The sequence below is a fragment of the Culex pipiens genome, chromosome 3 (assembly GCF_016801865.2).
Source record: "Culex pipiens pallens isolate TS chromosome 3, TS_CPP_V2, whole genome shotgun sequence".
NCBI classification, from domain to species: Eukaryota; Metazoa; Arthropoda; class Insecta; order Diptera; family Culicidae; genus Culex; species Culex pipiens.
In genome coordinates, this window is record NC_068939.1 from 158297030 (window position 1) to 158309721 (window position 12692).

General features: G+C 29.7%; 1 protein-coding gene across 1 annotated transcript; it reads right to left on the reverse strand.

Annotated features, from left to right (window-relative positions):
• Positions 1-125: 125 nt before the first annotated feature.
• On the reverse strand, positions 126-752 carry LOC120414899 (cyclin-dependent kinases regulatory subunit-like). Its single transcript, XM_039576230.1, has 2 exons — positions 468-752; positions 126-399 (listed from the first exon to the last, which is right to left on the reverse strand). Exons 1-2 carry the CDS (start codon positions 639-641, stop codon positions 292-294), a joined length of 282 nt encoding a protein of 93 aa, XP_039432164.1. The 5' UTR covers positions 642-752; the 3' UTR covers positions 126-291.
• Between the last annotated feature and the right edge of the window lie 11940 nt (positions 753-12692).

A 12692-nucleotide genomic window follows, 5' to 3' on the forward strand; every position in this document is an offset into this window, starting at 1 on the left:
GTCAAAGCTCGAAATTGCAACTTCGCTTCTACATCGTGAAAATCATCATTAGTACAAAGAAACCCAGTGATATAAAAGCCTTGTTTTACCGAACAATAATAAAGAGACAAAAAAAAGCAAAACAATCAACGTTGTAACATCTGTTTATTTATTTCTTTGAAAGAAATCCATGTTCCACCCGAATCGATAGCCGGTTTCTCCGGAGAGAATCATACTGTAGTATCTTACAAACTAGTTAAGAGTAATCTTATAATCTCAAGGTTTGGCCTCCAACTCCCATCGACCAGCTACTCAAACTGCCAATCGCGATGAGCCCTGGCCGCCGGCCGCAGCCGTCTTCGGCGGTAGATCCGTGCGCGGTCGTCGGAAGAGCAAGATGTGTGGCTCCGGAACGTGAATCTGGAGTAAACACAAATCCCCTGATTAATATTCTTCCCGAAACCAAGTGAACTCCCCGTCGCTCTTACCATGTACATTTCCCAGCCGGGGCTCTGCTGCACGCCCAGGTTCCGCCACTCCGTTTCCGTCATCAAGTGAGACTTGGGAACGTTGCGGGCCAGGTCCTGGGGCAGTATGACGTGCCGATACTCGTACACGTCGTCGAAGTACTTCTCCGAGTACTGGATCTGATCGGATGGCATTGTGGCGGCGTTCTGGGAGATTCGACTGAAAAAAGTTAAATTTTCGGAAGAACAACGGTCGGAGAGCAAAAAACCTTTTGTTTACAGAATGTGCGCGTTTGGTTTTGACGTTTGTCGCTCCCTGTGACTGAGGAGGTTTCTGATGGGGAAAGTCGGTAATGTAGACCTCTCTGATGAAGTGCTCGCGTCTTTCATGTGGTCTACATTTAGGCGCAAGCCTAAAGTATCCCTAATAAATCAGTGTGCCTAACAACTAATTCCCCATATTGTGAAAAAATATTAATGAACTATACCACAAATAGTTTTCACAATATGGCAAATTAAGGCACACCGATTTTATTAGGGTTGGAAAACATTAAATAAAACATGGAGACATGGAGTAACAACATTGTTTTATCAGAGTTGAGGAAAATAAATTCATTTAGTTTAATAAAAACGCTTGAGAATTACTAAAAGTTATTCGTCATGATTTAATTTTTTTGTGGGCACGGTGATTTTGTTAGCGGAAATATTTATTCCAAGTAAACTTCCGGGGCAGTCAAGATAATCTTCACAGAACTGAACATATTTTTTTATCTTCGTTCTTACAAAAATTACGTTTCAGATCAATTTTGAGCAGAGCAATTCTCTGAGATTTCGGTCATTCGTTTTTTTTTGTATTTTTAATCCGGCTGAAACTTTTTTGGTGCTTTCGGTATGCCCAAAGAAGCCATTTTGCATCATTAATTCGTCCATATAATTTCCCATACAAACTTGGCAGCTATCCATACAAAAATGATATGTGAAAATTCAAAAATCTGTATTTTTATTCTCCCTAAAAGAGCAATCAGCTATCAAAATCTAAACGTAGAAATATGTAGGGGAGAGTGGGGAGATTTGGTCCCCGGGGAGACTTGATCCAAAGCCTATATCTCGTCAGCATGTGGGTAAAACAATTAGCTTTGTTCTAGAAAGTTGTGCGAAATTGACTAAAACTCATTGTAGAAAACAAAGAAAAAAATTAAAGAATGTTTAGATTGAGTAACACACATTTTTCTAAGAAGTGCTGCAAAAAAATTCCAAGCGATCTTTTTTCTTTGTTTTGATAAGTATAGCAAACACTCAAAAATTATTAAAAAAATATTTTTCATACATGAATTGTTTGATAAACATATCAACTCCAAAACCCTTACGCATTTTACGTTAAATTTATCGTCACACTATTTTTACAATCAATTGTTAAAATAAGTGCGTTTAGGACTTGATCCCTGCATTTTTACAGTCACTGGAATCAGCCTCAAGATTAAATAATTGGGCTGGGTTTTCGTACATAGTTTTCTTTAGTATAGTTGTACATAACTTACTGCAGTTTGAACCATTTTTGTAAACAAAAATTACCAGCTTTTGTAAAAATGCTCAATTTGGGTCTAAAAAAGACAATTTTAAGTTTTTAAATATTTTGCATGCTCTACTTGTTATATTTTGAACACAAACGTACAGGTTAATGTGAAATTGCTGTAACTTACAGAAAATTAAAAGTTTGGATGAATAAGAAACATGTTGCTTAAGATTTCTTCAAAATGATGAAAGGGGGATCAAATTACCCCCAACATTTTGAAAATGTCGGTTTAAAATATTTTTTTTAAACGCTTGGCATGATACGAAGAGTTTATCTGATGAAATACCCTTATCAGCCAAACATAGTTGAATGTTTAAGCTTTCAATTCATGCAAAAAGATCATAGTTTTATGAAAAATTGAAACAGTTATATGCGACACAAAAAAGGGGATCAAGTCTCCCCACTCTCCCCTACCCTCCCTGCAAAGGCTTATGAATTGATCTCAGTTGAAAGGTTCTCCAAATCTCTGAATTGCAAATGTAACATCCTGGAACAGAACTGCTAAATTCTAATAAAAACATAAATTGAATTGAATTGAAAAAATCTGTATCTTTTGAAGGAATTTTTTTGATCGATTTAGTGTCTCCGGCAAAGTTGTAGGTATGGATATAGAGATCTCCACGGATTCTCTCACGCACACCATGTTTCTGTGTTAGTATTTGTATTTAAAGTATTGTTTTGGTTTTGATCGATTGTGATTGGCTGAATTCCAAGCAGCTGATTTTGTTTACACTATTTTCACGCAGACATAGGCAAATCGAGTAGACCATCCGCCTGTAAAAACCAGCTGTATTCCACGTGCTCGTGGTATAACAAAGGACACAGTTGATTTTGACAGACGAATCATTCTACTCGATTTGCCTATGTCTGCCAGGGATGCCACATTTGAAGATTTTCGAGCACAGGCTCAATGCTCAAACGTATTGTTTTGCCATGTTATTCGATGATTTTTAATTAAATGAATTACTCACGAAAAAGATCACAATGCTTTCCTTCTTTTGCCAAAAACAGATTTGTAAAATATTATTTTGCCATCAAGTTAAACTCATTTGCGTTTTTGTGATGTGCCCGAAAATCTTCAAAATCTGGCATGCCTGATGTCTGCGTGCAACTAAGGGCATCTCCAGCGCTGGGGAGCAAATCAAATTTGCACCCGGCTCATGAATACCGAGATCAAATTTGCCACCTTGAAAAAACTCCGTCATCCCCACCGCTAGGGTAGCAAATTTGCCACCGAAACAAGCCCACCGCGGGGGGCAAATATGGGTTTTTATTACGGTTTTTATCATTTTTTGCTCTCGTTTACCTTCAAAATCAATAATTATGTGTTGATTCATGCCTAGAAATGCTAAAAGTTTATTAAACTTTTTAATCCTATTGAAAATTTCAAAGAATTTAATTTTTCGAAAATGACGAAAGTTAAACCATTTGCTACCCGATTTGATTCCCACCAAATTTGCTCTCGAGTTTGCCCCCGAGTCTCCCACCGCGCGTAGCAAAGCAAGTATCAAATTTGATCTCAAGTTCATCTGTAGAAGAAAAATATGTGTCGGTACCTGTCGGGTACTCATTTTCTGATACCCGACAAGTACCGGCAAGCCGGGGGCAAAGTTTTGAATGCGTGTTTCGGAGATTTTTGTATGTCTGCTCTTGTGTATGATTCAAAATATTCAAAATTTCATAAATTCAAAAGTTCAAAAATTCTAAAATTCTAAAATTCAAAAATTCAAAAATTCAAAAATTCAAAAATTCAAAAATTCAAAAATTCAAAAATTCAAAAATTCAAAAATTCAAAAATTCAAAAATTCAAAAATTTAAAAATTCAAAAATTCAAAAATTCAAAAATTTAAAAATTCAAAAATTCAAAAATTCAAAAATTCAAAAATTCAAAAATTCAAAAATTCGAAAATTCAAAAATTTAAAAATTTAAAAATTTTAAAATTCTAATATTCTAAAATTCTAAAATTCTAAAATTCTAAAATTCTAAAATTCTAAAATTTTAAAATTCTAAAATTCTAAAATTCTAAAATTCTAAAATTCTAAAATTCTAAAATTCTAAAATTCTAAAATTCTAAAATTCTAAAATTCTAAAATTCTAAAATTCTAAAATTCTAAAATTCTAAAATTCTAAAATTCTAAAATTCTAAAATTCTAAAATTCTAAAATTCTAAAATTCTAAAATTCTAAAATTCTAAAATTCTAAAATTCTAAAATTCTAAAATTCTACAATTCTAAAATTCTAAAATTCTAAAATTCTAAAATTCTAAAATTCTAAAATTCTAAAATTCTAAAATTCTAAAATTCTAAAATTCTAAAATTCTAAAATTCTAAAATTCTAAAATTCTAAATTTCTAAAATTCTTAAATTAAATATTTTAATTTTTTAAAATTTAAAAAAAAAATCAATTTTTTTAATTTTTTTTTTCTAAGGCCGTTGCAAATATTTTTCAAAGTTTATGTCGCCCCCCCCTTTTCAAAAATGGTCAAATTTGGGCAAAAAAAATATTTTTCCTAAAAACTTCAAAATTTCCATGAAAATAGAAGTCTAATCAACTAAAAAAAATCTAAAATGCATTTTTCTGCATTGATAATCATATTTAGCATGTTTGGGCTTGTTTAAAAATGTTATGAATTTTTATGAAATTCCAATGTACAGCACCGCAAAAATGTTATTTTTCGCAAAAAATAAAATTTTCGTAAATACTTAGATATTTTGGAAACTAGTGATGGCAAAACATCTGGACAGGTGTATAATGCATTTTAAAACACTTTTTGCCTTCCTCACTTTACTGAGGAAAGGCTATAAAATCACTCGAAAAACGAACTTTTTAGTTAGACCTCCTAGACCTACCTTCATTTGTACATATCGACTCAGAATCACCAGCTGAGTAAATGTCTGTGTGTTTGGCTGTATGTAGACATGTGTACCAAATCAATGTCACTGGAATATCTCTTCACAGCCTCAACCGATTTTGGCCGGAATGGTTTTCATCGATCCGTCTTAACGTCCCCTAAGTTGCTATTTAAATTCATGCAGTTTTCTCATGTATTTAAAAAGTTATGTTATAAAAACTGTTTCATATTAAATTAAAATTATGGTAAAAAGGGTGGTTTTTTCATGAAACCCTCACATGTTATATATTTTTAGAAAGCATATGAGAAGACCTTTCTTGTGGATTAAGAATTTTCAAGATCTGACTTACTTATCTAAAATTACAAGCAGTTTAAAAAATGGTCTGAATTTACATAACCTCAAATGGTCCCGTCTGATCGCTACGAAAAAAGCCTTGTAGAGGGATGCCATTTTCCTGAAAGGCGGTGTCTGTATAATCTTGACAAAAAGTCTGTAGGAAGTCTATTTTTTTTTTTACTCGTCACTTATTTTTATTAGGACCTCTTAGGTGCTGCGATCACGTTTGGGGAGATCCATAAACCATGTGGACACTTTAGGGGATTGTAATCACTCTATAAATGAGAGGAAGGCACCAACCACCTAAAGGTGGATTAAATTAGGTTTTTCATTAAAATGTTGAAACCATGGCTCTTAATTTCAATTTTTATACATTTTTATTTTTTTTGCCCCCCCCCCCCCCCCCCCTCGACTTTGGTCAGAGTCGAGGGACATAAACTTCAAAAAATATTTGCAACGGCCTAATTTTTTAAATTTTAAAATTTTGAATTTTTTTAAATTTTTAATTTTTTTAAAATTTTTTAAATTTTTTAAGTTTTTTAAATTTAAATTTTTTTTTTAAATTTTTTAAATTTTTTAAATTTTTTAATTTTTTTCAATTTTTTAAATTTTTTAAATTTTTTAAATTTTTTAAATTTTTTAAATTTTTTAAATTTTTTAAATTTTTTAAATTTTTTAAATTTTTTAAATTTTTTAAATTTTTTAAATTTTTTTAAATTTTTTAAATTTTTTAATTTTTTTAAATTTTTTAAATTTTTTAAATTTTTTAAATTTTTTAAATTTTTTAATTTTTTTAAATTTTTTAAATTTTTCAAATTTTTTAAATTTTTTAAAATTTTTTAAATTTTTGAAATTTTTTAAATTTTTTAAATTTAAAAAAAAATTTAAATTTTTTAAATTTTTTAAATTTTTTAAATTTTTTAAATTTTTTAAATTTTTTAAGTTTTTTAAATTTAAATTTTTTTTTTTAAATTTTTTAAATTTTTTAATTTTTTTAAATTTTTTAAATTTTTTAAATTTTTTAAATTTTTTAAATTTTTTAAATTTTTTAAATTTTTTAAATTTTTTAAATTTTTTAAATTTTTTAAATTTTTTAAATTTTTTAAATTTTTTAAATTTTTTAAATTTTTTAAATTTTTTAAATTTTTTAAATTTTTTAAATTTTTTAAATTTTTTAAATTTTTTAAATTTTTTAAATTTTTTAAATTTTTTAAATTTTTTAAATTTCTTAAATTTTTTAAATTTTTTAAATTTTTTAAATTTTTTAAATTTTTTAAATTTTTTAAATTCAAAAAAATTTTAAAAATTTAAAAATTTTAAAAAATTTAAAAAATTTAAAAAATTTAAAAAATTTAAAAAATTTAAAAAATTTAAAAAATTTAAAAAATTTAAAAAATTTAAAAAATTTAAAAAATTTAAAAAAAAAAATTTAAATTTAAAAAACTTAAAAAATTTAAAAAATTTAAAAAATTTTAAAAATTTTTTTTAAATTTTTTAAATTTTTTAAATTTTTTAAATTTTTTAAATTTTTTAAATTTTTTAAATTTTTTAAATTTTTTAAATTTTTTAAATTTTTTAAATTTTTTAAATTTTTTAAATTTTTTAAATTTTTTAAATTTTTTAAATTTTTTAAATTTTTTAAATTTTTTAAATTTTTTAAATTTTTTAATTTTTTTAAATTTTTTAAATTTTTTAAATTTTTTAAATTTTTTAAATTTTTTAAATTTTTTAAATTTTTTAAATTTTTTAAATTTTTTAAATTTTTTAAATTTTTTAAATTTTTTAAATTTTTTAAATTTTTTAAATTTTTTAAATTTTTTAAATTTTTTAAATTTTTTAAATTTTTTAAATTTTTTAAATTTTTTAAATTTTTAAATTTTTTAAATTTTTTAATTTTTTAAAATTTATTAAATTTTTTAAATTTTTTAAATTTTTTAAATTTTTTTAAATTTTTTAATTTTTTTAAATTTTTTAAATTTTTTAAATTTTTTAAATTTTTTAAATTTTTTAAATTTTTTAAATTTTTTAAATTTTTTAAATTTTTTAAATTTTTTAAATTTTTTAAATTTTTTAAATTTTTTAAATTTTTTAAATTTTTTATATTTTTTAAATTTTTTAAATTTTTAAATTTTTTAAATTTTTTAAATTTTTTAAATTTTTTAAATTTTTAAAATTTTTTAAATTTTTAAAATTTTTTAAATTTTTTAAATTTTTTAAATTTTTTAAATTTTTTAAATTTTTTAAATTTTTTAAATTTTTTAAATTTTTTAAATTTTTTAAATTTTTTAAATTTTTTAAATTTTTTAAATTTTTTAAATTTTTTAAATTTTTTAAATTTTTTAAATTTTTTAAATTTTTTAAATTTTTTAAATTTTTTAAATTTTTTAAATTTTTTAAATTTTTTAAATTTTTTAAATTTTTTAAATTTTTTAAATTTTTTAAATTTTTTAAATTTTTTAAATTTTTTAAATTTTTTAAATTTTTTAAATTTTTTAAATTTTTTAAATTTTTTAAATTTTTTAAATTTTTTAAATTTTTTAAATTTTTTAAATTTTTTAAATTTTTTAAATTTTTTAAATTTTTTAAATTTTTTAAATTTTTTAAATTTTTTAAATTTTTTAAATTTTTTAAATTTTTTAAATTTTTTAAATTTTTTAAATTTTTTAAATTTTTTAAATTTTTTAAATTTTTTAAATTTTTTAAATTTTTTAAATTTTTTAAATTTTTTAAATTTTTTAAATTTTTTAAATTTTTTAAATTTTTTAAATTTTTTAAATTTTTTTCGTGCTTGATTCGATTTTTCCGTGTATAATTCCATTTGATGCGGTAGCTAACAGGCTGAATACCGGGTAGCAAAGTGAAATCCCGAAGAACTGAGAGCAAATTTGCTACCGCACTCAAAATAATGTTCACCACGATGCTGCATGAAAATTCCGGTGGCAGCCAATTTTTGGTCCAAAACAACGTTTCACATGAGTCATGCAACTATCACCATGCATTCATGTCACCTCTGCTTGGTTTTCACGCAGCTAACACTCACACAACTGAATGTCACGTGAAATCCATGCCTGAAAATTCGGAGGCGTGGCCTACACTCAAAATAATGTTCACCACGATGCTGCATGAAAATTCCGGTGGCAGCCAATTTTTGGTCCAAAACAACGTTTCACATGAGTCATGCAACTATCACCATGCATTCATGTCAACTCTGCTTGGTTTTCACGCAGCTAACACTCACACAACTGAATGTCACGTGAAATCCATGCCTGAAAATTCGGAGGCGTGGCCTACGGTCAGCTGCCCAGTCAAATCAATCCAAATCCTGAAACGGAATCTAATTAGAATCGTATACAAATTCCGTTTCAAACGCAACAACCGGTTCGAACACGGAACCGGTTGTTGCGTTTGAAACGGAATTTGTATACGATTCTAATTAGATTCCGTTTCAGAATTCGGATTGATTTGACTGGGTGGTTTTGTGTTTGCATGACAATCTTGCAACACCCGCATGGAAACTAGTATGGAAAAAATCCATACACCTTTTCATGCAACATTGTGGTGAAAAATTAGTCGAGGTTGCATGAAATTCCTGTCTGCAAATTTTGTTGAGCTCGATGACCGGGACTTAGCCGATTTCAATTCAGTTGATTTTTAGTTGTTTGGACGAGCGGATGTGGCAGACAGTCCGTTGCCGCTTATTTATTTTTTTGCTGGACTAATCGGAGTAAGATTGATAAATAAATTGAAATCAATTCATCGTGGTGCTGAAGTTGCCGTGTTTTGCTGGTAAGTTTTAAAAGTTCTTAAAAATGTGGCTCAAAAGTAATAAACAATTTGTTTCTATACTTTTTTTCAGGTGAACGAGAAACCAGATTAGATGAGCCAGGAGGCCAAAGGATTTCGAGGGATCTGCAAAGAAAATGAATTTTGGAGTGAGTCTGGGAGGACGATTAAAACGAGGCCAGCCCGGAAACTTTCAGCGTGCGCAAATGAGCGGAAGTGGCAGATAAGTGCGAGAGGATTGATCGTAAAAACTGTGTGTGTATAATTAGTGTACTGGTTATAAAATTGTGAATCATATGTGTGTGTACTTTAGTTGTATTAAGTGATAATAAAAACTAACTTAATCCACCTATGTGGTTGGTGCCTTCCTCACTCTTTTCCAACAATGGGTGATATGTGATATGATTGGTTTGCACACAAATTTCGTCTAATTTCGTTAAGTTCCGAAATACAAAAAACACACATATCACTCAAGGGCTCATAAGTGGTATCATAAGTGGTCATAGCTTGAGACAGGGTTGCCAAATCTTCAATGTTTTGGACTCGTTGGAAAGGTCTTTCAATTACCTAACCATCGGTGGGTCGGATGATGGAGATCCGGCTACAAAAAAGTACATAAATATCACTTAAGTGGTCATAACTCGAGGCAGGGTTGCCAGATCTTCAATATGGTGGACTCGTTGGAAAGGTCTTTCGATTACCTTACCAACGATGGGTCGGATGATGGATCCGGACATCGTTTACATACATTTAAGTGAGATCCAGTTTCAAAATAATACATAAAATCACTTAAGTGGTCAGAACTCGAGACAGGGTTGCCAGATCTTCAATGTTTTGGACTCGTTGGAAAGGTCTTTCGATTACCTAACCAACGATGGGTCGGATGATGGATCCGGATATTGTTTACATACATTTAAGTGAGATCCGGCTACAAAAAAATACATAAATATCACTTAAGTGGTCAGAACTCAAGACAGGGTTGCCAGATCTTCAATGTTTTGGACTCGTTGGAAAGGTTTTTCGATTACCTTACCAACGATGGATCGGATGATGGATCCGGACATCGTTTACATACATTTAAGTGAGATCCGGCTTCATAAAAGTACATAAATATCACTTAAGTGGTCATAACTCGAGGCAGGGTTGCCAGATCTTCAATGTTGTGGACTCGTTGGAAAGGTCTCTCGATTACCTAACCAACGATGGGTCGGATGATGTATCCGGACATTGTTTACATACATTTAAGTGAGATCCGGCTACAAAAAAAAAGTACATAAATATCACTTAAGTGGTCATAACTCGAGGCAGGGTTGCCAGATCTTCAATGTTTTGGACTCATTGGAAAGGTCTTTCGATTAACTTACCAACGATGGGTCGGATGATGGATCCGGACATTGTTTACATACATTTAAGTGAGATCCGGCTACAAAAAAGTACATAAATATCACTAAAGTGATCCTAACTCGAGGCAGGGTTGCCAGATCTTCAATGTTTTAGACTCTTTGGAAAGGTCTTTCGATTACCTTACCAACGATGGGTCGGATGATGGATCCGGACATTGTTTACATACATTTAAGTGAGATCCGGCTACAAAAAAAGTACTTAAATATCACTTAAGTGGTCAGAACTCGAGACAGGGTTGCCAGATCTTCAATGTTTTGGACTCGTTGGAAAGGCCTTTCGATTACCTTACCAACGATGGGTCGGATGATGTATCCGGACATTGTTTACATACATTTAAGTGAGATCCGGCTACAAAAAAGTACATAAATATCACTTAAGTGGTTATAACTCGAGACAGGGTTGCCAGATTACCAATGTTTTGGACTCGTTGGAAAGGTCTTTCAATTACCTAACTAACGATGTGTAACATGATGATGTTTGGTCAAGTTTACTGCCATTTATTCAACTTCCGAAAATATGCGAAAACACATTTTTATACATAACTTTTGAACTAATTATCAAAACTTCAAACAATTCAATAGCACCGTATGGGACCCTAAACCAAGTCGAATGCAACTGGTTTGGTCAAAATCGGTTCAGCCAGTGCTGAGAAAACTGAGTGACATTATTGGTCACATACACACACACATACACACACACATACACACACACATACACACACACATACACACAGACATTTGTTCAGTTTTCGATTCTGAGTCGATATGTATACATCAAGGTGGGTTTTCGAGCTTTAAATAAAAAGTTCAATTTTAGAGCAGGATTATAGCCTTACCTCAGTGAGGAAGGCAAAACGTTTCATATTTGCGACTACAAACTAAAACTCTTTTAATTATTCTTACCATGAAATAATAATGCATCGATCGCTTTGAAAGCCAACGAATGGGCATGTGAATTCCACAATACATTATTGTAAATATTGCATGAGGCGTCAGGCAAATCTGACGTGAAATTCATGCAAACTTGACATGATGTGACAGTGAAAAGCCATCAAGATTCTGTGTGCTGGTGTTGATCATCCACCGGACGTTCATGTCAATGTTGCATGAAATACTGTATGGAAAATAATCACATATATTTTCATGCAACATTGTGGTGAACAGTTTTTTGAGTGTACGGTCAGCTGGTTTTGTGTTTGCATGACAATCTTGCAACACCCGCATGGAAACTAGTATGGAAAAAATCCATACACCTTTTCATGCAACATTGTGGTGAAAAATTAGTCGAGGTTGCATGAAATTCCTGTCTGCAAATTTTGTTGAGCTCGATGACCGGGACTTAGCCGATTTCAATTCAGTTGATTTTTAGTTGTTTGGACGAGCGGATGTGGCAGACAGTCCGTTGTAGCTTTTTTTGCTGGACTAATCGGAGTAAGATTGATAAATAAATTGAAATCAATTCATCGAAGTACTAAAGTTGCCGTGTTTTGCTGGTAAGTTTAAAAAGTTCTTAAAAATGTGGCTCAAAAGTAATGAATAATTTGTTTCTATACTTTTTTTCAGGTGAACGAGAAACCAGATTAGATGAGCCAGGAGGCCAAAGGATTTCGAGGGATCTGCAAAGAAAATGAATTTTGGAGTGAGTCTGGGAGGACGATTAAAACGAGGCCAGCCCGGAAACTTTCAGCGTGCGCAAATGAGCGGAAGTGGCAGATAAGTGCGAGAGGATTGATCGTAAAAACTGTGTGTGTATAATTAGTGTACTGGTTATAAAATTGTGAATCATATGTGTGTGTACTTTAGTTGTATTAAGTGATAATAAAAACGTTTCATATTTGCGACTACAAACTAAAACTCTTTTAATTATTCTTACCATGAAATAATAATGCATCGATCGCTTTGAAAGCCAACGAATGGGCATGTGAATTCCACAATACATTATTGTAAATATTGCATGAGGCGTCAGGCAAATCTGACGTGAAATTCATGCAAACTTGACATGATGTGACAGTGAAAAGCCATCAAGATTCTGTGTGCTGGTGTTGATCATCCACCGGACGTTCATGTCAATGTTGCATGAAATACTGTATGGAAAATAATCACATATATTTTCATGCAACATTGTGGTGAACAGTTTTTTGAGTGCGCGACAGGTACCGCGATGGGGTTGACGTCGGGTGCAAATTAGCTTTGCTTCGATGTTTGCACCCAGCGCTGGAGATGCACTAAACTCCAAACTAACACACTCTCGCGCGTGGATATCTCTATGGACTACACTGAAAAAAAAAATGATACACG